The following is a 24,995-nucleotide window of genomic DNA, read 5'->3' on the forward strand; positions in this document are numbered from 1 at the left end:
CCAGTGCTGTATTTGATTAAATGGAACATTACAGTGTACAAAACTTTCCGAGCAGTTCAAGGTTTCCTGCTTGGTGAATGTCCAGCTACCTCAAGCATTCTGTAATGAAATTACCTCTAGAAAACATTAACTCCCCAAGGACTAGAATTCAAGTTAGGCAAGAAATTTCTCCACTGCTTCCTGATTTTATATGAAAAATCTGAGCCTTTTTGAGAGCTGTGTCTGCTTAGAATATTAGGACTAGAAGGGCATAATTCTGTAATTTTTGCATTAATAGATAAAGTAGATTTCCAACAGTGACCTTTTTGAAGATCTTTGAAACGTTGGCAAACCACATATCATTTTCTGCTGCAGGTTTTCTGCATTGCCATGTTTTCATTACACTCTGAGTCCTGTTAGTTAAATTTTGGGAGTGTCTGCTACTCTTGAGGAAGTGAATATGCTGCATTCTTCGTATGAAAGAAATTTTAAATGACACCATGTTGCAGCGTTTACCACATGGTGGGTCATATTGAGCAGCGTACCAGGTTACTTGAAAAAGTTTTCTTCGTGCTTTCATTTTTTTCAATTTGCAGTTAGGAGCGGAAAAAACTGCCTGACAATAATATATATAAAACTTCACCATATCTTCAAAAAAGCCTGTACTGACTCTAAAATGTAGAAATCAAGCCCCTACAGAATGTGACACATTGAATTAATTGTGCTTAGTGTAAGAACGATTAATTCAGTGTGTCACATATTCTGTATTCGTTATTAGTGCTCTTTAGTAAGTGTCATAGCCTTATATATGCACCAAAGAAAAGCAATGTATCATTGGGAAGTTACAGATTGTAATAATATTGACCAAAACACTTCATGAGTAACTTCAAAAGGATGAACATGACAGCAAAGAATGAAAAACCAAAGTATGGAAAGAAAGAATGCAGTTAAAGGATTCACGCAAGTTCATCCTAGGAGCTTTTCATTAAAGTCTTCCCTTTGCACAATTTTAGATTATGTTCCTTTAATTATTGTTTGCAAGAGACTTCCCTTAAGTATTCTTTATTAATAGAGGTCAGCATTGTGCTTTAATCATATTTTACAGGTTCTCTCTCTACCACATCGAAGATTGGTTTGCTACTGTAGACTGTTCGAAGTTCCAGATCCAAATAAACCTCAGAAGCTTGGATTACACCAGCGAGAAATATTTTTATTTAATGATCTCCTTGTGGTAGGTATTTTATAGCCATATTTTTACAGAGTAATGTTACTATTAATACAGAGACTTCATTAAATAAAAAGGCTTCCTTAAAAGCAATCACCAGAGCCAATCTAGAGGTACAAATCCTGCAGAAGCAAGCTTCCATGTCTTGTACCCAAAGGCAGAATTGGCTGCACCTACAGATGCTGTGTGCAGTTTTCCAATCTGTAATCCAGTAACCCAAGTCTGAACGTACAGAGCTTTTTCTATTTAAAAAAACTAAAATGCTGATGATCAGCTGTTTTGAGTCCAAAAAAAGGAGGGGTGTTCCCTCATAAAAATTGATTAGTAGAAAACCCTCCGTACTCACAGCCTGAATAGTTCCATGTAAATTCCTTTGAATTAGAGTAAGTGAATGCTAGACTAAACCTAAACCTTCTATCATGTAAATGATATTCCTTTTCAACATTATTTTGGTTTTTAAACAAAGGAGAGAGGCTAAACTTTGCCTTTATATTCTTACTGATATATTTTGGCAACACAGTTTTTGTACTAAAAAGATTTCCTGATATGTTCAGGCCATGTTTTCTTTGGTTTTTCCTCTTCTCCATTTACATCCCACATACATATATAGGGCTCTATATATCTATAAGACAACAACTGAAATGGCTCAAGTTCTCGTTAGTCTTGTTACTTGGAAGAGACTTTGCACGAGGGTCAGCAAGATTTCTAAATGGCTTGCCCAAAGGACTTCCAGATCCCCAGAAGTCCCCAGACTTCAGTTGGAGAAATGCTGTATTGATATTTTTAATATATGTATGCATGTAAAATGCCTTCAAGTCAAAGGCCAAGTATTTTTGTTGCTGTCAGCTGGAGAATGCCCACCATTTACTTCTATATCATGATAGGAGTGAACCTGAATTGCTGAGATGTTTGAAACTAGAGCTACTTTTTACTACTTTTCCAGAGTGGGGGATGGCTGTATGTGGACTGATAGCAAGTGGTAGCCCCTTTAAGTGTTCTTTCCATTTCATTTTGCACAGAAAAGTCAGTATAGACTATTAACTTCCATATGACAAGAGGACTCTTAAATTGGAGTGTGGAACACACCTCTTCTTGCTTATGCAATTTTATGTGATTTTGTCTTGGTTAACTTCCTAAGCATATCAGAAACTTCCTAAGCATATCCTGATAATACAAGGTGGTGGTTAGGGCAGGTGAGATATAATGGGACTAGAGGTTGCGACCAATTTTATAATAGTGATATTTATCATTTGCATGGCATTCCCATTGTTTAAAGATCTTTAATATTTATCTCCATGTTGCCAGTTTGGAGGGAAGGGATGAGACAATAGGAATGACCTCCCATTTCTCTCTCACCTGTTGAGTTTATGGCAGAGGTAAGATTTGAAGTGGAGGTCTCCTGATTTCATTTCATATATGCCAGTGCACATCATGTGTGAAATGGAAACCATAGCTAACTAAAATAAAATAAATTTCTGTCTTAGGTATTCTACAATCTCAAAATAACCAGGTCCATGGAAAGCAGCTGTGTATAAAGCATGGTCTTGCAAGGAAATGTCAAATATGGGATTTGCTGAAGCAGTGATTACAATTAGTAAAAGGAGCTAATTTAAGAAATGCTGGATAGAAAGATTTCTAAGAATGAATTGTTTGACCATGAAGAGGCATTGCAGAAGTGTAGGTTGTATCAGGGAATCTAGGAGCTGCTGGACCTTTAACTAATCCTGAAGCTTCCCAGTAGGCTACTGTCATGGAGCACTGAGATCGATTCCCCATTGAAAAAAATAAATGTAGATACAAAACCGGGAACTTTTCAGCACGTTTTCAGCATGCCCACTGCAGCTTCTGCCCCACAAATGATCCTTGTTTCCAGAAAAGCAGCAGCAACGAAGGATTTCCCACTGAGGTGGATAGAACACGCGATCCGCTCAGGGGCTATCCTGATTGGCTGTTGTGTTGGGATGGGAATTTTTAAAAAAATTTCAAACTTCTGAATCCACTTCTCTGCAAGCATGCGCGGAACAACCCTATGTGGAAACGAAGAAATGGGCGATTAAAGCGAAGCCCTGTTTCCGCACAGTCTCCATATAGTCAGATCCACGTGGATATGACATGTAGCACTGCTTTGTATTTCCTTCTACTCAGTCAATCAGTCAGAACTGCCCCCATGTTGCTTCGTATCCACGTGGATCTCTGGTCCGCAAAAAAAAAAAGGCTGTGCACACATCGCAACAGCCCACTGCATTTTCATTGGATGGGAGGCTCCACGTCACTACCAGCAGCGGGAAAAATGAATCCGGATTCAACCCCCCCCCCCCTTCCCCACCGCTCCAGATTGCCCACACGTTTTTTGAAAAGGTCTACTTTCTCCCAGGTTCTAAAATAACATGTGCTGAGGGGGTAGGAGCGCCAGAAACGGGATGAAAGCGTGTTCGGTGCTGGTGCAGTGGGGAGTTCTGCTGGAAACCTGGATATTTTGTGTGACGAGCACACATCTAATTCTCAGTGGGAAATCAACCTGATGGTAGTCTGGAGTAAGCTGAATCATGTTGCCCCTGTGGCATTGCCAGCACTGCAGGGTCATGTGACTCAGCTTCCTTGAGGGCTGTTTCAGAGTTTTTTTTATCATCCAGCAGTACCTCCCAAACATATTGCATAGGATGTCTGAAGAACAGGCATCAAAAAATGAGAAAGACATTCCTAGTGGAGGAAGAAGCAGCTTGTGAGTAGCAATTTTCAGTAGGAAAGTAGCCTAAGGGAAAATTGTTGAAAGCCCATTTTCCACCTCACCATATCAGTGTCCAGTTTCCCAGAATCATAGCCAGCATATCTGCATTAGGTATAAGTACAAACTTACTAAAAGAATCACAGAATTGCACACAATGTAAAGTTCTCTTCTGATTTGGCCTGATGGGAGCCTCAATTGAATAATCAGGTGTTAATGGAGGTTCTGTAAGAAAACAGGAGAGGTCATTAAAGACAACCTAGCAGAGCAGTGGAACCATGACAAAATAGCCTAGCAAATGACAAAGTTGACAGGCTGCTTCATTTATTTGTATGTAGGGATTTAAAACTAAGGAAAAGTGCAAATTTAGTGAGGAAGTAGAATGCCTTTTGCTGCCCTATTTTTTATATTATATCTGTGTGATATTCTTGGAAGAATTTTTTTTTGCAATGTTTATCGGGATGTTGAGAAATGTGTGTGCTTGAATTAGCAAAAAGGTGTGCGTGTATGTTAGTATGCTATGCAGAGAATGTCTAAATTTTGTATCTGTTGAAATGTTTAGGTTACCAAGATCTTCCAGAAGAAAAAGAATTCAGTCACCTACAGTTTTCGTCAGTCATTTTCTCTCTATGGAATGCAGGTCCTCCTTTTTGAGAATCAGTGTAAGTCTGTTTTTAACTGATCATATGATGTTATGAGTTGAGAAAGAACCGTTCCCTATATTTTTTTAAAATAGTTGTAGTCTAAGATTTGGAATCCCTGAAGTTTTCCATGATGGTTTGAATTATGAGTGTAATTCTTAATTTGGAGAAGACTACATTACAGGTTTCCAGGCAAGTACACATCTAATTCTTCACTTGTTGGTGTCAGTGAAAAGGAAGTAGTTGCTTGGGGTGGGGAAGAGTGGAATAAAGCTGTAGATGTGAACTCCTCATTGAGGTCTACAGGCTTGAGACCTGGGCCAAGTGATTAAATTCCACATCTCCCATGATCAGTTACATAGGTATAGATTTTTAATGGAGGGGTTCGGGGGTAGGCCACACCCCCACTTGCCCCTGGAGCGTGGCCACACCTCCCCAAGCCCTGCCCCTGGCCTCAGTGCTTATAAAAGCAGCTCTCTGAGGCCAGGGACGGCAGACTGCCACGCCATGCCACCCCCACCCCCCCGGGCTCCCAGCTGGTAGCCGGCAGTCCCTTCTCCCTCCCCTCCAGGCAGAGGCATAGCTAGGGAAAATGGAGCCCGGTGCAAAATCTGAGGTTTGTGTCCCCCCAATGGGCGGCCGCTGTGATGCTGGAATCCACCACCAAACAGCATCACTTTCAATGGTGTTTAAATTAGGGAGGCCAGATTCTCCTTTTAAATTAATCTTAAAGGGAGAATCTGAGGTCCCCAGTTAAAACAACATTGAAAGTGATGCTGTTTTGGGGTGAATTATCCCCCACCCTGAAACAGCATCACTTTCAATGTTTAATCTGGGCACCTCAGATTTTCCCTTTAAATCCATGCTGAAGGAGGTGGATTTAAAAGGAGAATCTGGGGAAATTTGGGGGGTGCCTGCTGTCAGGGGTACAATTGTTAATCTAACAGCACCAAACTTTCCGGGTATCTTTAGGAGACTCTCCTGATGATACGAACCAGGTTTGGTGAAGTTTGGTTCAGGGGGTCCAAAGTTATGGACCTTCAAAAGTGTAGCCCCATCTTCTATTAGCTCCCATTGGAAACAATGGGGGGTGGGGCACCCCTTTTGGGAGTCCATAACTTTGGACCCCCTGATCCAGCCTTCACCAAACCTGGGTAATGTCAGCAGGAGGTTCTCCTGATGATACCACCTAGGTTTAATGAAGTTTGATTCAGGGGGTCCAAAGTTATGGACCCTCAAAAGAGTAGCCCCATCTACTATTAGCTCCCATTGGAAACAATGGAGGATGGGGCACCCCCTTTGGGAGTCCATAACTTTGGACCCCCTGAACCAAACTTTACTAAACCTGGCTCGTATCATCAGGAGAGTCTCCTAAAGATACCCTGAAAGTTTGTTGCCACTAGCCTAAAAACTGTGCCCCCTACGGGCCAAAAACAAAAAAACTTTAAAACCCACAAATGGAGGGCAGAGCTTCGGACATGCAATTGTGGGGGGTTGAACCCGAGAACCCCCTCCCTTACCTACGTCCTTGCCCATGATACAGTGAGGTGCCCACAGAGAGTTTTTTGCATCACAGTCAAGTAATCCAAACCTCACATTTCATATTTATAAAAGCATGTAATTTTGTTTACCTGCTTGTTCATTCTAAAGTTTCTAAAAACATAGTTGGTTTGTCATTCATGGCCCTTTTTTGACAGGACATTTGTGAACTACAGTGGGATTCAAAACTGTACTCAGTGAGTTGTTATTTCTGAGAGCACTGAAGAGATTGGGACAAGTACACATCCAAGAGGTCTAGGGAAAGGAGTTTGGCTAGTGAGGCTTGTATTTCTTCAGATTCTTATCCCTTCAGCAATTTCCTAAAAGAAGTGCAGGGGCAGCAAGCCACAAATACACTATCCAGCATATCTGCATGATGCAGCTGTCAGGTTCAACTTGTTCTCAAGGAATGGAATTCATAAACCTTCTGAGGACCCTGTCAATTAAAGCAAATGCAGTGAAAATATTGTTTGGATGTTGGCAAGGTGGAAGAAATGATTGGCATTGCTGAGGGGATGATAAAGTTGAAACATATTTTGGGATCCAGTAAGGTGTAGGAAAGGAACGAAAGTGTTTATCTCCAGGATATACATAGGTCATAAGGGAATAGCTAAATAGATATTTCCACATTTCCTAGAATAACTTTTCATTATAAAAACATAGCTGTTGACAGCTTCTTTTCACTGGAGGCTCAGTAACAATGAAAATGTATTTTCTAGCCTCTTGTCGATCGAAATCTGATTTTTAAAAGACTTCTATTTATTATTGCTTCCTGAGCACTGAACTGGGGTAATGTTTGGAAATCCAGCCATATATTTACTGGTTTTGTTTAAAACTAGTATTTTATTTTATTGCTTTTCATCATGTTGATAAACAGTTAAGTTTTTCAAGTTTTTAAAATTTATCTGACCATACTAAAACACTCTTGTTTCTCCTCAGTCAGGATTGCTTAATGCATGTATAACAGGAAAAGCACTGGGATGTTTCATTTGTCACATTTACAGAGTTTTATTTCTTAACAACTGATTTTGTAAAAACCCAATTAACCTTATTAGTTAACTGAAATAATAGTAATATTTCAGTATGTAGTCTGAGTTGCCTGTAAATTCCTGTGTGGTCCTGAAAATTTTCCATGTTTCTTTTGGAGGTAGTCCCCCCGCCCCTTCCCCCACAAGCCCTTTGAAAGTCAGGGGCTCTCTCCAGGGCAGACACTGAAAAATCTGGGATGGGAAAAAACTCTGAGTACAATTCTAAGAGCACTTTTCCAGGGAGTGAAGTGCATTGAATAGCCCTCAGTAGCTATTAGACCTACTTAGGATTGCTTTCTCATATAGAAAAAGTGCTCACTGTGTGTAGGCCTTTCTGATCTTGGCCCTGTATCTAAATTTTGCTTGGGAATGAACTGACTGTGTCAGAACCTGCAGAGCTACCAAGTCCATTTCGTAAACATGTTTTCAGCCATTATGACTGCTATTTCCTTGCCTCTGCCTTCACAGAAAGATGAATATACCACACTTAGTTTTGAGTTGTGCTGGCTTTTGACATTCAGCAGCATCTTAATGATGTTTAATTTTATAAACTGAGCTCTGTATTTGTACACAATATATTTGGGACATCTTGACCTTGGAGAGACTGAAGGCAGACAGTGTTCTTACTTGGATGGTGGTGCTTGAGTGACTGGTATGAAATTATTTGTTGATATGTGCATTGTATTCACTCTCCTCGCCATACTAGGAAGTCCTGCAATTCTGCCTCTTATCAAGGACAGTTTTACTTTCCAGTTTGGTTTTTAGCAGAAGCCAGTTTAGTACAAGGTAGAGGTGAGCAAAAAAGAACAACAGATATTTTTCAGGTCTGTGTTTATTAGACCTAGAAATTTTTGAAAAACCTGAAAAAGCCAGTGCTACATATTAGCTTTTGTGTGTGTTTTGTTTTCAAAAAAATGCAGGTTATTAAACCCAAATACCAAAAATATGCCTGCCATCCAGACTCCATGTGGCAGCATGTGGCTCCAGCCCTGGATTAACCATTAAGCAAAATAAGCACATCCTTAGGGCCTCAAGTAAACAGTGGCTCATAGAGGGTTTTTTCCTCCTTATGGGAGTGCACAGGATAATCTGAATTCCCCAAATAAGCCTCCACAACTCAAGCTGCAGAGCTGGGAATCAAACCCAGTTCCTCCAGATCAGAGTGCACCTGCTCTTAGCCACTACGCCACTGCTGCTCCCAAAAGGCTATGCTGGGGATCATTGGACCTGCATGGACATCTGTGTGGGTTGCAGACTGTGATGAGAAGGACAATTGCCACAGCAACGCGTGGCCGGGCCTGCTAGTAAAGTTATAAATAAGCAACAGTAAATATTGTTTTGCATCTTTGATTTGTTTTAAGTTAAAATGCTATTTATCTTCAAGGCAAGAAAGCAATAATGATTTTTTTCATTAAAATATATATATATATATATATATATATATATATATATATATATATATATATATATACGCACACACACACACACACACGCTCACTCACTCACTCACTCACTCACTCACTATTTTTATTTTGAATTATATATAAAGTATTTGGGGGTACCATAATCTTTCAGTGTTTAGGGCCTCTGAATGTCTTAATCTGGCCCTGTGCAGCACAGAGTTGAACTCACACTGCATGCTGCCTTTGAGACCCACGTGGAGTTTGGTGGCAGGTACACAGTTGAACACTCAGCCCTGCCAGGCCGAGCACAGCTGAGTTCAGTGTTGAACTGCAGGCTCTGCCTCCAATACCTCTGTGGACTTTGGAGGTAGTTCACGCAGTTCAATACTGAATCCAACCAAGCTGCAGGTAAGGGCGGGAGGAGAAGATAGGGATTTTTTCCCTTTTTAAAAGGCAGTGGGCCAAATACGCCTGGAAAATGCTGGAAAAGCTTGCGGTTTTTGGCATTCTTTTTATTGCCGTCTTTTTGGGGGGGGGGTGAAAAAAACCCTAAAATACTATTTCAAAGTTTTCTCCTTTTGTGAGTATGACAGAGTTATCACTTCATTATGTGTATTCTGTGTGGCCTTCTCTTCATGCGATTTAACAATCCCTCCCCTTGCATGCCACTCCTCACTCACTCCCCTCCCCCTCACTCCCCTCTTGCATGCCACCCCTTCCCTCCCTCACTCCCCTTCCCTTGCATGGCACCCTCCCTCCCCTCCCCCTTCCTCCACTAAGGTGGGTGGGCCATGTCCAGATGCCAGGTCCCCTCCTTCTCCCTCCCCTTCCCTTGCATGCCACTCCTCACTCCCTCCCCTCCCTTGCATCTCTCCCTCACTCCCTTCCCTTGTATGGCACCCTCCCTCCCCTCCCCCTTCCTCCGCTAGAGTGAGTGGGTCATGTCCAGATGTTGGGCCCCCTCCCTCTCCCCCTCCCGTGCATACCACCTCTCACTCACTCCCCACCCCTTCCCTCCACTAGGGTAGGTGGGCCATGTCCAAATGCAGGGTCCCCTCCCCCTCCCTCCCCTTGCATTCCACTCCTCACTCACTCCCCTCCTCCTCCCTCCCCTCTCTTCCATGCCACCCCTTCCCTTCCCTTGCATGGCACCCTCCCTCCCTTCCCCCTTCTTCCGCTAGGGTGGGTGGGCCAAACTCTTCTTCTTCTTCACAGAATGTTCACACACTGTACAATGACAATGACATTTTCACTAGTATAGTCCGACTTCTGGGATAGAGGAAAACAGTCAATTTTTAAAGGGAAAATGCTCACACGGGCCTGGGGACTGAAACAATTAGGAAGGAAGGGTTAGCATACATACATACACACACACACACACACACACACACACACACACACACACACACACACACACACACACACACACACACATACAAATTGTCTTTAATAACAAAGTATATTTGCATTCTTACCACCCACCCTTATATCCTAACTCTATCCTCCTCAATTAAGATTTGAATTTATTTTATTTTTTTATTTTTTTATTTCTTAAATTTATATACCACCCGATCCCCGAAGGGCTCCGGGCGGTGAACAACATTATTTGAACATCAACAGGAGCGGTCATACAAATATAAATACATAAGCTCCATCCCATAAAATAGCTTAAAACTCATAAAAACAGCGAATAACCATAATACATAATAACAACAAGAGGCGTCCAACCCCAATTTAAAACCTTCCCCCATGGGGGGGGGGCGGTGGGGCCCCTCAATGTGAGGGGACCCTGATGTAACTGTCCCAGGCACAGAGCAGTGAGGGGGCACCGTTCAGCAGCTGGACACTCCAAAGGCCCGGTGGAACAACACAGTCTTGCAGGCCCTGCGGAACTCACCCAGGTCCCGCAGGGCCCGGACAGCTGGAGGAAGGGTGTTCCACCAGGCCAGGGCCAGTGCCGTAAACGTCCTGGCCCGCGTGGAGGCCAGCCGCATCATAGAGGGGCCGGGGATCACCAGTAGGTTGGCCTCTGCAGAATTTAAAGAGTTTAAATATTTTCTTGGGAGCACCTTGATATAAAATTACCCAAGCTAGAATATGTAATAAACATCTGAATTGGTAAGATTTCTGAACCTTTTAGAAGCCCTTAGTATTGAGCCCTGGTGACCTTCTGTTGATTAATGAAATCACAGTGTTAAGCAGTGGAAACTAGATTTGTGGTTTATTGTGAAAAGAATTGTTTTTCTTGACTCAACTTTAATTACTATAGAAAACCTGCGCTTTTGAGTGTAAGATCAAGCCTTCCCCATTTGTGCATATTAAGCATCTACTTTTTTAAAAAAATATATATATGGCAGATAGTTACCAGCTGTTGGAGAGTTCTTGTTACAGCCATTACTACTTGGTAGAGATGTCAAGATGTTCAGCTTCTAGTACTCAAGAATACAGAGGCAGTCTGATTTGTAACAGCTATGTCATCATTCATTATCACTGGGTTTTAATTAAATGTCCTGATAATAATCATTTGTACTCCCAATATATAAAGCAACTTTAATACATGGAATAATGAAATCTGTCTTACTTTGTGACTTGTAGGGTAGCTAACATTACATAACATATAGAGTACTCAAGACAAAGAATACTGTGCTATCTTGTTCACTAGTATATTTTTCTTAACGATATAATCGGTAAAATTGGGATTGCCTTTCTAGCCTTAAACAACATGTTACAAATTTCACAAGTTGTACCCAGGTTTTCTGACCTGATTTTACTATCGCAGTCAAAACAGTAACAGGGAATTCCTTGCTGCAAATTTATTTCCCAAATATGCAGGTCCCATTCAGATGGAAGGGTTTCTGCCTTCTCCCATGCCATTTTTCCTGATACAAATTGACACCATTTGCCCCACTGAGGAAGTAAATAAATGTATTATGATGCTTTTCTTACTCAGTTCTTTCTCCGATTCCTGTTGCTAATTGTGTGAGAAATCAAACCCCACAGTTCATTAATTTTTGTTAGATTTAAAGATTTGTTGTTCTTAAGTCTTTATTTTTATTGCTTGTGTTCAGTCAAGATTTAGGAATAATAATTGCATTAAAAGTTAAACGCTTTCTATATATTTGTATTGGTGCACAATTATATTACAAACATGTTGTAATGTTTCTGAACCAACCAGTAATTCATTATAAGCTGGAAACCAACAACACGGTAGCCTTTATTGGCATACAAAACAGAACAAAATTTCAAAGGAAAAAAGGATTTAAAAACACAATTATAATTACTAATTTCCAGAATAAAATTTGCAAAAGTTTCACAAAAGAGCATATCAGAGCTGTTCAGGAGGTAGAGTATCTTATAACATTGCTGAGAACATTGCAAGAAAATTGAATTCATGTATTTCATGCGTATCTTATCATGTTTAGGGCATACAGAGTGGTCAAGTGTTTCAAAAGTAACCAAATCACAAAAACAAACCCTTTTAGAACGTTCCATATTCTTAAATCTCCCATCCAAAAGAGCTGATGGCAACACATTACATCCTGCAGTAGCCAAGGCCCTCCTCTCGGTGGGATTAATCAGCAGATGAAGATATGCTGCCATAATTCCATACTGGCATTGGATTAATAATGTGGTGGGGAAACAGGTTGTCTTGGCTGCAAGAGTCAGGTTATGAAAGTCGAGATCCAAGAGCCTGTTCCTTACTAGTCTGAAAGTTTCCACATTTGTAATCATAAGGAGTAATTCCAAGGGGAAACCAATAGCTTCAACCTTTCTAAGGATCAAAGTATACCATTCTGAAATAAAGTGATCTGATAACAGAGAGGGAATATAACTATTGTATCCCACTAGAAAATGTATATGCAGGCAATGTTTTATGGCCCTTATCCATGCCTAGGTCTCTTAAGAGTTGTTTGGCCCATCTCTATGCACAACACAGCATAAGGCACACATCTAGGGAGCCCCATTAGTTTCCGAAGCAACTTAGAATGTAATAAATTAAATGATTTATTTATTGCCGAAATCCAAATAGGGAAACACACAATAACAAGGAGCCGATCCTAGTCTCAAAAACCTTCAGGGCAGCAGGAATGTATTGGTTGCCCTTACTGTAAAAAAAAATGATATATTGCCATTAATGTTAGTATGTGCAGAGATAGTTACTGCTTGTTGCTGTTAGGACCATGACAAATTATACCTATAGCAAATGGCAAGATATCGGAAATATTTGACCTGCTCTATTTTGTGGCCCTTAGTTTGCCAAGACATGGGCTTCCAACTCTTGTCAAAAATGTCAAGAACTTTAGTTTTAACATAAATAATTTCCAATCTGTTTGCAATAATTAGCAAAACTGTACATTAGGAGTTTAAGGCCGATACTAGACAAAGACAATAACACTGCATCGTCCGCATACAACAGTAAAGGAACATGGGGAAACTGGAAACCATTGTGTGATCCAAAGTTGTTCAGATAATGGAGGAAGTCCATTTGTGAGTAGAAAGGCATGGGGGGGGTATTCCTATATATAATTGTATTAGAAATGTTAAGGCATAGTCACCTCTGAATAAATGTCCAATAAGCTCTTGTGATTTTTGTAGGAAAAAATACAGAATGTGAAAATGAGAATCTTTTAAGTTGTGATTTTTTTCATATTGACAAAATTTAGGAAAAAATGAGGGGGAACCTTTACAAATCAAAGTAATAATAATATTTAATTTTCTTTAGATTATCCAAATGGCATACGGCTCACATCAGCTGTTCCAGGAGCAGATATAAAAGTTCTGATAAATTTCAATGCACCAAATCCTCAGGATAGAAAAAAATTTACAGATGATCTAAGGGAATCTATTGCAGAGGTGCAAGAGATGGAAAAGCACAGAATAGAGTGTAAGTACAAAGGTTCTTATAGCAGATTGCTTAAATATTGATTGTGGTAGGTTAAACACAGTTTGGCAAACATGATTCTTTTTTTAATAAAAATAAACTCTCACATTGGAAAGGGAAAAAAATTGCAAAACTTTGTCTTCAGCAGCTTCATACTCCACATATTTATCTCTCTTCTATTCGCATGTTTCTTTTGTAAATTACAAATTGGGGATGCTCCAGAAGCTGGTGTAAACATAAGACTATATGATACCTGGCTTGTTTGCTGGTATTCTGTACAGTGAAGAATGACTTCATTAAAAAAAATTTCCCTAGGAAGCTCCCAATGTTTTTAAACTCCCAATGGGTTTTTGTAAAAAAATTCTGTTACTTTGGTGATTATTTGACCACATATGATTTTTTTTTGTCATTCAGTTTAGAAAAGTATTTCAAGATGAGCGGTTTGCATAGTAATAAAGATAAAATTGTTGTTCTGAATTACCAGAGTATATTATTGTGAAGGTGTGGGGTAAAACCCCTATAGCAGAATAGCACAATATACTTGAACAACTGTAGGAAGTCAGACTCTCACACAGCAGCTCTGTTTCATAGAAGCGGTCCTACTTTATTAGTTCTCAAGTATAGCTCACTCTAGCAAAGTGCTTCGCAAGGCAAAACGAAGACAAGCGACTCATAGTCCTGGGTACACTGCAGCCTTATATCTGGTTTACTGGCCTATCACAGTCCATTGTCAATCAATCCCAGAATGAGGCTGTCAGGTGTTACCTATCAGCTGTCAGTTAGATTTTGATGATCAGACACATTTTACATCAGTGCTCTGACAATTACTAGGTGCTGACACGTTTCATGTTCCTCTGTTGGAAAATACATGTTGGCCATGTCATTCCATGGACTCTCACTCTGATTTCAAGTTTGATATCTGACTATGACCATGTGTTTATGTGGGATGTTCACTTCTAGCCTGGCGGAAGGATTTGCTCTGAAAACCTTAGGATGTGGTTTTGCTTGCAAATCTTATTTCAGAGGATCCTAAGCAAACAGATAATTAAATAGAAATTTTTTTTGGCTTCTAGTGGTAGAAAGTACTGAAAATAAGTTAACTCATTATTTTATCCACTACAGCATTTAAAATCATGGAATATTTCCCAACATTGAAATGAATAGGGCTGTCTCTGTTCACACAAGTCTGTCAATACTTATGTCCTTTACATGTGTGATAGAGCTATTAGATTAATGTTGCTTGTACAAAGAAATTAGCCTTCATTTGTCTGAGTGCCAATTTTAAAAAAAAACCAAAGGAGTCCATTTTAGTTTACTGACCACCAGACCTTAAGAATTCCATACATTAACGTACTCTAAGCTGTAATAGCCAGGAGAACAGCAATCCTAAATAACCCCTCAAAAATATACTGCTATATACTTAGTAGGTATGAACGGTACCCTTGTATTGTTTTTCAGCTGAGTTGGAAAAGCAGAAAGGTGTAGTGCGACCAAGTATGTCTCAGTGTTCTAGCCTAAAAAAGGAGTCGGGCAATGGAACGTTGAACCGAGCCTGCCTTGATGACAGCTATGCCTCAGGAGAGGGGCTTAAAAGGAGTGCACTCAGTAGCTCTCTTAGAGATCTCTCTGAAGCAGGTAGGTTTCATTTTTCTTCGTTAAGTGCATATAGACCTTGAGGTTTAATACATACATGTTAAAATACTAATCTGGGAAGGAGTGTTATCTCTGTAGGGGGGGGATTTAGTGTCGGTTTTTTGCTTCCCCCCCTGCTTTTTCAAAAATTTCATTTGAAAACATTGAACTGTTATAGCTTTCTATATATACTTTTAAAGGAGGAAGAAGACAGAGGAAACTTGTAAGTTCACGCTAGGTATAATGCTAGGAGTAATTTGCTTAGTTTTGCTTCCTTTTTTCATTGTTTTCTTCCGTATGTTATTGTCATTAGGGGAAAAACCCATCAAAATCATTGTGTACTGGCTGCTTCCTGTGCATTTTGTGCTTATGTGTATCCATGTAGTATACTGATGAATGAAATTGAATGAAGACCTGCTAAATTCTATCTAGAAAAATATAAATCATAGTGTGTGACTGATGCTACTTTATTATATTGTTTACAGTATAAAATCATTTGCTGAAACTGTGGCATATGTTTACCTATGTTGGCATCATCATGTGAAAAGTATTTTGGCAAAATAGTAATTTCCCAATTATATTTGGCCTAAAATTTTAACTTTCCTGGGGGGTAGGGAGAAGTTTAAAATATTGAAAATTATAATTGTTGTATACTGGATTTTAAATGTATTCATTCTTAATTTCCAAGCACTACATTTCACCTGTATATGCAGAACTTAGACACATTGCCTCTGATATTATTATTATTGGAAATCAATGCCCTGGTGTATTCCAGATATCCAAGCAAATAAATTTCAGTTATGTGGGCAAAATATTAGGTGCACTGTTGGTTCCTGCTACTGCTGGTATTGTTGCTCAGTACACCATGCAGAATTATAACAACCAATAGCAAATAGATCAAAGTTTTATTTATATTTTATTCTTCTGTGTAAACTGAAGTATAGCTATCTCTTTAAAGTTTAGTGGTTCCTTTAATGCCAGTTTGAGATTTAATATAGCAGTAAAAAGGAGGTTTTACAGTAATCTATTTGTAAATCTGCACATGCTGTATGTGTAATTATATGCATCTAAATTTACACATATGTGCATCTAAATTTACACACATAATTTACACCCTTATTTTTATCAAACTGGTTTATGTTCTGTTTAGCTAAACATATTTTTTGTTATTTTTTAATCCATTTGCTTTAGGGGCAATTCAGAGACTATTTTAATTGGTTAATTCTTTGCACAGAACAACACCTGTTTAAAATGTTTTCTGAATAACCTTCTAATTTAGGATTTTATTTAAAAATTTGCATTGGTGTAGGTATTTGATGAGGCCGCTGTCATCATTATTAAGCTTCATGTAAGAATGGTTTCACTTTTTTGTTGTATTGTTTTTCCTTTTTCATTGAGAATGGCAGCATTCATTTTTAGAAAAATGAATTTCACTAATGTACCTTTGACTTGCCATGATTGCCAATTAACAGTTTTCATCCTTCTAGGAGCTTTGCATTCCCCTATTTCAGACATTATCATGTAGCTGAATTCATTTGGCAGTTTCATTACAATTAAACAAAATGAATTCTTCACAATCATTAAAACATTTCATGTGTCAACAACACACACCTTCTGTTGGCATGCTCACTGGTGACAGTTTTCTATAGCAGAACATAGCTATCTGGCTGAAGGGTTTAAGCAATCAGTGCGTTAAACCCCACTAAACTTAATTTTAATATTTAATTCCATTTATAATTCTGGAAAGTATCTGTTTAAACTTGTGCAGTGCAGTTTAAAACAATACACATTCGTAGTCTGATTTTAATTAGTATTATACATATAGAACTCCCTAATTTGTAATTATAGGACCTATTACTGAGACACATCTAGAATCAGCATCAAGTCTACATTCTTTGGTGTCCATAGCCTGGTTTTTGGAATGATTTCCACAGAAGTTCAAACATATGAAACTGTTCTGATAGAAAGTGTCATCCATACAATTATAAGAGATAAAACAACTTCTATGATGAAAAATGCTATGGAAACGATAGCAGCATGATAAATACTTCCAAAAGATTGAGTTAGTTCCAGACTAAATTTTCTATTAATAAAATGACAAATTCTGCCAATTTCCCCCTTCCCACTGCAGATGCACAATTTGCTTCTCATGCTTTTCCTGGAGGTTCTTATACCCAAGGGGTCACTGTGTAGCATTTTGAGCTGCAGCAGGATTGGAGGCTGGAAAAGTTCTGTACCAGTGACAAAGATGTCTTCCATAATACAACATTTAGTCTAAAAACAATCCAGTGTGTGAATGTTTTCCATTAGATCTGAGCAAGATGTGAGAATAATGCATGCTACAGCAATCTGTGGACACAAAGATCATGGATCTTTCTCTTGTTCCCCTCTCCCCATCAGTCCTTTCTGACCCTACAAAGATTGATTCGCAAAGTCACATGTCCTGCATGAACTAATAGCTGCATGGATTTGTGGGGGAGGGAGGCTGCACTGAAGATGTCTTCTCCTCATTCTCCAGTTCTTGTAACTCTGCCGAAATTGCCCTTCCTGTTTGCCTCCAAATTCCATCCTATCCAAGTGGTGTGGTTGTCCAGCCAATCCAAGCCATTAGCTTTTCCAGGGTTAAAGGGGGATTCTACAAAAGATCCATGTCCACAAGTGCCTTTCACTGAAAGGTTAATTAAAACAGTCCAATTTTCTTGTAAAACATTTTACAGATCTGTATAACTATAGTAATAGCCCAGTAGTTATATACCAAGGATTCAAGATATTACATAGCAAATTCCAAAAGTTCTTGGTTAATAAACATGCTTATTCTACCATTTTGAAAATCAGAAAGATGAGCATCAAGTTAAAGCCATTAAGGTAGTGTTCTGTTATGGAATACAGGATGATAAAATAGGTTCATTATATGTTATCAAACGATCAAAAAGAGTTAAGTGAACTAGTCTCATTATATTATATATTATGTCTCATGCAGATGAATGGTAAAAATTTAGTATAACTTTTTTAAAAATATTTTTTGAATTGTATTGTAATTGAAAATTGATTTTCTCCCCAAGTTGTAGCTAAAACCCCATGTTCTTCTCATCAATATAACAAAAGCTTTTTCAATTTTAAGGTTTTAAAAGTATGTAGTAAAACCTTATTTTTTATAAACTGGTTTAACTTTCCTATGTATTGGCCATTAAAGTTTTTTCTGACAGCTTGGGTGCAATTTGGCTTCACAGTCAAATGACTGAAAATTGAAAAAAAATCAAAAAGCTTAATACTCAAAGACTAACATCAATGCACTGAAAAAAGTTTGCCAAGATAAAGGATTGTGTGAAAAGCATCTCTAGATGTGCTATCTATTTAAATAAAACTGCTTAAATAACGCTCTCCTCATGGAAGTGTTGCCTAGCACTGGTAGCACTTAACAAATTAAAAACTCAAACATTTCCACAGAAATACAGTTTGTTGATGTTAGTCTTTGCATATTCAGCTTTTTTACTTTTCAGTTTTCTGTCATTTGATTGTGAAGCCAATGTCCAGTTTGCATTTATGACTGCTGACAAAAGAGGCATAAAGGGCAGCATTGGGAGGTTTTTCCCCAACACCCCAAATGAAGTCACGAGACATCAAACTTGAGTTCCACTAGTTCATTGATTTAACTGTGATCAGCTTAGATCAACGCCTGATCTACATCATTGCTTATTTTAATATGCTGATGATATTGAGGATGGGCTGTGCTCAGCATCCACGTGGATTCCTTTATGTACAGATCTATCCTGACTCCAACCTCAGCCAGTATTTCTGCCAGCCTTGCTTATTACCACCATCCCTGTGTGAAGAGAGGTGCCCAGCTACATCCCTCTTGCCTGATTGGCCACAAGGCTACCACCAGGTTCAAAGTATGCCATTCAGCCCTAAGGGCACTCCTTCACAGAACACCCAGCTGCAAGGTGGGTGATAGCCTGCTCCAGATGCACCCTCCATCATAAAGATGTCTCAGAATACTTTCTAATTAACCATACCTTTCTGAAGCAATTTGTTCTGTTCCTGCCACACAAGTAGATTAGCCTAGTTTAACAGCCCTTGCCCCACCTGCCAACTATTATGTCACACAGATTATGTCACACAGATTACAGCCCTTGCCCCACCTGCCAACTATTATGTCACGCAAGTCAGCCAAGTAGAGGTAACACCCAGCCTCAAATAGGTGGGCCACATTGTTTCTGTATAGAGGCAGCATTTCACGGTAGATGGAGGGATGGTGCGTAATGCCAAACCTTCTCAATGGCCAGAGGTTTAAAGGCACTCCTCCATATCCACCTCAAGCAGCATTGCAACTAAATCAGCAACATTCTAAGACAGTCTGCCTGAATTGTTCTGAGATCCCCAGTTGCTTTTATTACTAGTGAATTTTCCTTGGTCTGTACTAAATTATTCTCACTTAAGTGCAACATTACAATACCAGGGCGACTGCCCTCTCTCAATACCTAGTGAAGAAAGGGGAAGATCCATAGTATGCATCTCTTGCCACACTATTGTACATTCACCAGAGGGGAAATGCCTAGCTGATGACCTTCCAATGCTGACTTCTACCCTTCTCTTCACCAAGAAAACAATGCGGGTAGCTCATGATGAAATCCCTGATTGGGTTGCGTGATGTGCCTACACCTGTAAAGACAAACCACACTGTGTTATCTAACGTAACCCCTAAAGGCAGTAGTCCCCCACTGACCAATCCGCTGTATGTCTTGGCCACAGAGGTCTAAACTGGCTGTGCTTGATGCAACCCAGAATGAGTTCATCCCAAACTCATGTTCTGGGAATCCAGTCTCCCTCAGGACCCTGCAGGGTATTGTGTGGTGCCTGTAGCTAAAGGCAGGAAAAATGGAGTCCTGCTCAATGAACACAATATGGAGAGCCTCAATTCTCCCACTGCCTACAGGGCTCATGAAAATGACACTTGTGGTAATCAGTACTCCCCATGACAAAATCAAAGCCTGCAAGTTCGAACTAAGCTATGCTTCCCTAACGGCAATGTAACAACAGGCACAGAGCAAGCCAAGCCAAGAAGAGGCTGGTGAAATTAAATAGTGATCCCGCCCCCACCCCCCAACAAGGCTTGAAGCTGAAGACCACACTGCTCCTGAAATTTAAATCCAGTACTCTAATACCTGCCAGTACTCAACCAAAGAAGCGCTGCCTTCTTGCCCAAACACAGAACAAAGCTCAGCCTCCTCAAAATAAAAAACCTCCTGAGGTGCCATGTCAATCTTGCACCTCAAAATAGCCAGCTCTCAAGCTAGCTAACCTCATCCCCCAACAGGTAGACCACTGGCGAGCTAGCAACAGTACAGCCATTCTGCACTGTTTTCCCTCCCCTATGCTCCAACTTTAACAAACAAGCAAATTACATCCACCCACAAATTCCCATGCACCTGATATACAAGCAACTAGCAGGGACACACCCAAACCAACCACCACCACACCCACAGCATATAACAAACCTGTTGAAGAGACAAGCTCCATGGATGCAGGTCTTTTCTCTCTTTCAGCTGCAGCAAAATGGTTGGAGTTGAGAGGGAGCCACAGGGCAAAAAAAAAAAAAAGACCAGCTGCCCTCACCTGCTTGGCTGCTCTGCTTTTCCCACAGCCAGTGGAGCCTCTTGCTTCATTTGAATCAAGTTGGGGGCCAGGGCAAATCATCCCACAACATATGTTGTTGGGAATTCTGTTTCTCCTTCCTAACTCCAACCGCCTTTTAATCTATCTGGCTAGACAGGTCAGTTATCCACTAGAATCTTTTAAAGCCCTGCTTTTTTCCAGAAAGCACAAATAGTTTTTTTGAGCTTCCGAAACTGTTGTTTCTGGCCACTCCCACAATTCATTAGAATTGGATATGTTTAAAATTTTGTAATGTCCATTGTTTTTGTGGCTACTTGTTTTGTTTAGCAAGGCAAGGTTTGATTTGTGGATCAGGCAGTCCCACAGATTTCTTTTCAGTAGTTGTTAATAGTTTTTTTAAATCTGTACGACAAATGCATCTTCGTAATTGATGTTGGAACTTCAGTAATGTATCCTAGAGCACTTTGTGCAGCATGAAAGAGGTTTTGGCTTGCTATAGAGTTGTAGCTACTTTGGCAATCTCACTATCAGGACTTTCTTGTGTATTACTTTTTTCATCTGCAAAACAAAACAAAACAGGACCTTCTTGTGTATTACTTTTTTCATCTGCAAAACAAAATGTTAGCTCATCTCACAAAAACATACTGGATACATAACTTATAATGCATTATTGAGAGAGCATGATGGCTGTGCTGCAAGGTCAAATGTTACTTTTCATTACCTTGAGAAAGAAATTGGTTCTTTAGGACAACACAACAATATTACTGTTCTCTAAAAAGACATTTCTAAATGTTATGGGAAAGTAGACAAAACTTCCATTTCACTTGCTACAAAATCTCCCCTTCACTGTCTACCCATGTTCAGCCCCTTGCAGTCCCTCCCACCCAACTGTATTTCTGAAAGATTATTCATAGTCAAACTAAATAACAGATCCACACAAACTTACTCAGCAGTCCTGAATAGTCATTATTTTGCTGCTCCTTCTCTCTCCTAGGACCAAGGTACACATTACAGTGTCTAGGGGCTGGCCTTGTGCCCACCCCAAATCCTGTCATGCAAATGTGATCCAGGAAGTTCTCAGATGTATGGGGGCCTAGTTGGGAGGCAGGATGTACATTGCTCCATGCCATTTCCTTGATATGAAAAGGCCTGGCAAGCCACTTATATCAGGAAGATACAAGTTTCCCTGACAGGACAAATAGTGGTTCTCCTGGGGCCATTATATGTCAGCAAAATTGCACCAAAAAAAGAGGATTAAGTCCCCTCTCTCTATGGTCTTGAGCAGTGATTGGAAAATGGCCTGGCTGGGGGAGGGAGATGAATACAAACAATTCATTTTTAAAATTACTTTTCTCAATTTTTCTGATAGGAGTTCATTTGATTTTTTCCTTTGAAATTCATTAAATGCTTTGAAATGAGTACAACTCAAAATGTGTAGCATTCAGTTGTTCCAGTGAAACTGGAAAAAGTCCTTTAAAACATTTTTTTCCTTTCAAAATTTGTGGAATGCCTCTGCAGATATTAACTCAAAATGTATAGCATGAAATTCTAAGTTTCCCTCCATCTTTCCAGCTGGGAAATTTTCATGAGGTCTGGAAAAAAAAATTATGAATGAGTGGTCTTTGGAAGGAGTGAAATGTGCAAAGTTAGCATAAAGTGCAGCAGTTTTACAACTTTCTTGCTTTAGTACTGGTTATATTTGTAATGTTACTTGCAGAACACTAAGGCATTTATATTTAAATTCCATAAATATACCAATTAGAGCATGTATACCTGAGAGTCTGAAGCTCCAACAGAGAACTTTCAGTTCACATTTGCTTGATAGGACCTGAGGCCGACCTCTAAACCGGATAGTATGTAATCATGCCCCTCATGCTTGTCTATAGAGGCTTCAGTGTTGCTGGTTTTCTCCTTATTCTTGTAGTTTCCTATAAGATTGCAGGCAATGACCACAATAAACGTGTCCCTAAGGTAACACACCTCACATATCTCAGTAACAGATTTTTTTAAAGTAAAAGATCTAAAGGGTTAGGAAAACATACTCAAACGTTTCTCTTACAGTTAATCTTTGTGCTGATATCTTTCTCTTCCATTGAATAGCTACAGAATCTGAAACGGCACACTACCTGCTTTATCTTTTCAGATGCAAAATAAACCCATAATATGATAGAAAAAGATATGAAGTGCCATAAAAATACTAACATGATTGCACTATGAATGCTTAGGACTCTGACCTAGACCTGAATATCTACAACCAAAATGTTGCCTTGATTAAGCAATTCCAGATAAATGGTTCAATATTTATTATGGTTATTATTTCTACTTTTATCCCACCCTTCTTCCAGGCAGCTCAAGGAAGTGCACGTGATCATTCTTCTCTCCTTTTTTTTCTGACTGTGGTCTTATTATCTGTATTTGGCTGTATGTATGTGGCTGGCCTAAGGTTACTGAAGCCACTCCATGGCTCAACAAGGATCTGAACCTGGTTTCCTAAATCCTAGCCTAGCACTTCATCCACTGCACCACACCTGCTAATTGAATGGCCCTGCAGTTCTTTTGGGCTCATTAAGCCTCTGCTCTGATGTTAAAGCACAGAGCAAAAAGTGCACAGAGAGAATGTTCCGGGAAAGCCCTGAAGAAAAGAGCGTTTGGGAACTCATGGCAGTGATTTCCACAAAATCTCTTCTTGTATGATGAAGTTATGATAGGAAAAGTATTACGGGAACTGAAATTTATTATCTTGCTAGATATTACTGATAGTTCTGAAAGATGTGGTATTCATATTCATTCATAAGAGCTGGGATTAATGATGTCTACACCTAGACAATTCTGGCTTGCCTCCGATTTCCACAATTTTCCCATTCAACAGCAGGTCCTTATGCTATATCATATACTGTTCAGGAGAATCTTCTGACTTTCAGGACCTGATTTGCACATTCCAAGGCAGTTCAAAGTGATTGAACAAGCATTTTCATTAACCATTTTATCTTAAGTTAGTATCAGAAATGAAACCAAAATCAAGAGAGTGGAATTGTGAGTGGATCTGAACCAGGGATGAACCCAGTTTTTTACCAATCGAATTCCATGGGAGTACTATGCAGTTGCTTCATAAATGCTAACCTAGTCTCCCTTATAATGCAGGTACCAGAAATAAATAGCCAGTAGTTGCTGGTGCAGAACAAGGGCTCTAGGGCTGATCCTTCTCATGTAAGTGCAAGTTCTTCAAGAATTGTACATTCTCAAATCATCACTTGCTAAATTTTTCCAGAACACAAGATTCAGTGAAAATAGGCCATGAATTAAATGCCTTATAATGATACTTAGCATTTGAAAGTGCTTTTGAGTGTTCTTTTGTCAGAGTTTGCCTTGTAATCCATAAAAGAACCCTGTAAGACAGGTCAGCATTATTATCCCAGGACAGGTATTGCACCTTGAAAACATCGGCTAAATGATGTGCTAAAGAGGGCCAGCATGGTATAGTGGTTAAGAGCAGGTGCACTCTATTCTGGAGAATTGGGTTTGATTCCCCGTTCTGCCACTTGAGCTGTGGAGGCTTATCTGGGGAACCAGATTAGCTTGAGCACTCCAACACATGCCAGCTGGGTGATCTTGGGCAAGTCATAGTTCTTCTGAGCTCTCTCAGCCCCACCCACCTCACAGCATGTTTGTTGTGGGGGGGGAGGGAAAGGAGATAGTAAGCCCCTTTGAGTCTCCTTGCAGGAGAGAAAGAGGGGGATATAAATACAAACTATTATTATTATTATTATTATTATTATTATTATTATTATTATTATTATTATTATTATTATTATTATTATTCTAAAACTACGTAGTGCTTTCATGGTAAAGGCAAGAGTTGAACTGGAGACTTCTTTTCATGGTTCAGCCACTACACTACAGGAGCTTTCTATTACAAAGTGTTTCTTGGCAGTCTCAGGAATTCATATTTTACAGTGAAAAGAAAACATGATGAACCTCAAGTGAAATATGCCATACAAAACAGTTGATCAGTTTTACAAGAATACATGTGTTTATTATACCTCAGCAGTTAATGATTTGAATATAGAATTATTATACATAAAAAGACCAGGGTCTCTGGAAAACACAATAAATCTAGGAAAGGTGGAAGGCAGTAGGAAAAGAAGACCCCACATGAGATGTTTCTCAGTCTGCAAGACATAAGTAAGGCTGTTAACAATAGGGCATTGCTTCCTAGGGTCAGCAGAAAAGCTGTCACATACATACATATTTAACTATACACACATACACACACTAGAAAATATCTTTGAGGATTGTAGTTCAAAGGACTGGGTTAGCCTAAGATG

At 39.5% G+C, this 24,995-nt stretch overlaps 1 protein-coding gene across 11 annotated transcripts in view; it reads left to right on the plus strand.

Moving 5' to 3' along the window:
* Positions 1 to 24,995, plus strand: part of IQSEC1 (IQ motif and Sec7 domain ArfGEF 1) — a 447,788-nt gene that overhangs the window by 415,128 nt on the left and 7,665 nt on the right. For 9 of the 11 annotated variants that reach the window (XM_048491784.1, XM_048491774.1, XM_048491782.1 and 6 more), the window contains 4 exons: positions 1,085 to 1,210; positions 4,492 to 4,591; positions 13,264 to 13,425; positions 14,881 to 15,057. In XM_048491784.1, the coding sequence (XP_048347741.1) occupies positions 1,085 to 1,210; positions 4,492 to 4,591; positions 13,264 to 13,425; positions 14,881 to 15,057 (565 nt within the window). Of the gene's footprint in view, positions 1 to 1,084; positions 1,211 to 4,491; positions 4,592 to 13,263; positions 13,426 to 14,880; positions 15,058 to 23,811; positions 23,878 to 24,995 lie in introns of all 11 variants that reach the window. The other 2 variants (XR_007244093.1, XR_007244092.1) reach the window with 1 other exon arrangement.

The sequence above is a fragment of the Sphaerodactylus townsendi genome, linkage group LG03 (genome assembly GCF_021028975.2).
Source record: "Sphaerodactylus townsendi isolate TG3544 linkage group LG03, MPM_Stown_v2.3, whole genome shotgun sequence".
Taxonomy (NCBI): domain Eukaryota; kingdom Metazoa; phylum Chordata; class Lepidosauria; order Squamata; family Sphaerodactylidae; genus Sphaerodactylus; species Sphaerodactylus townsendi.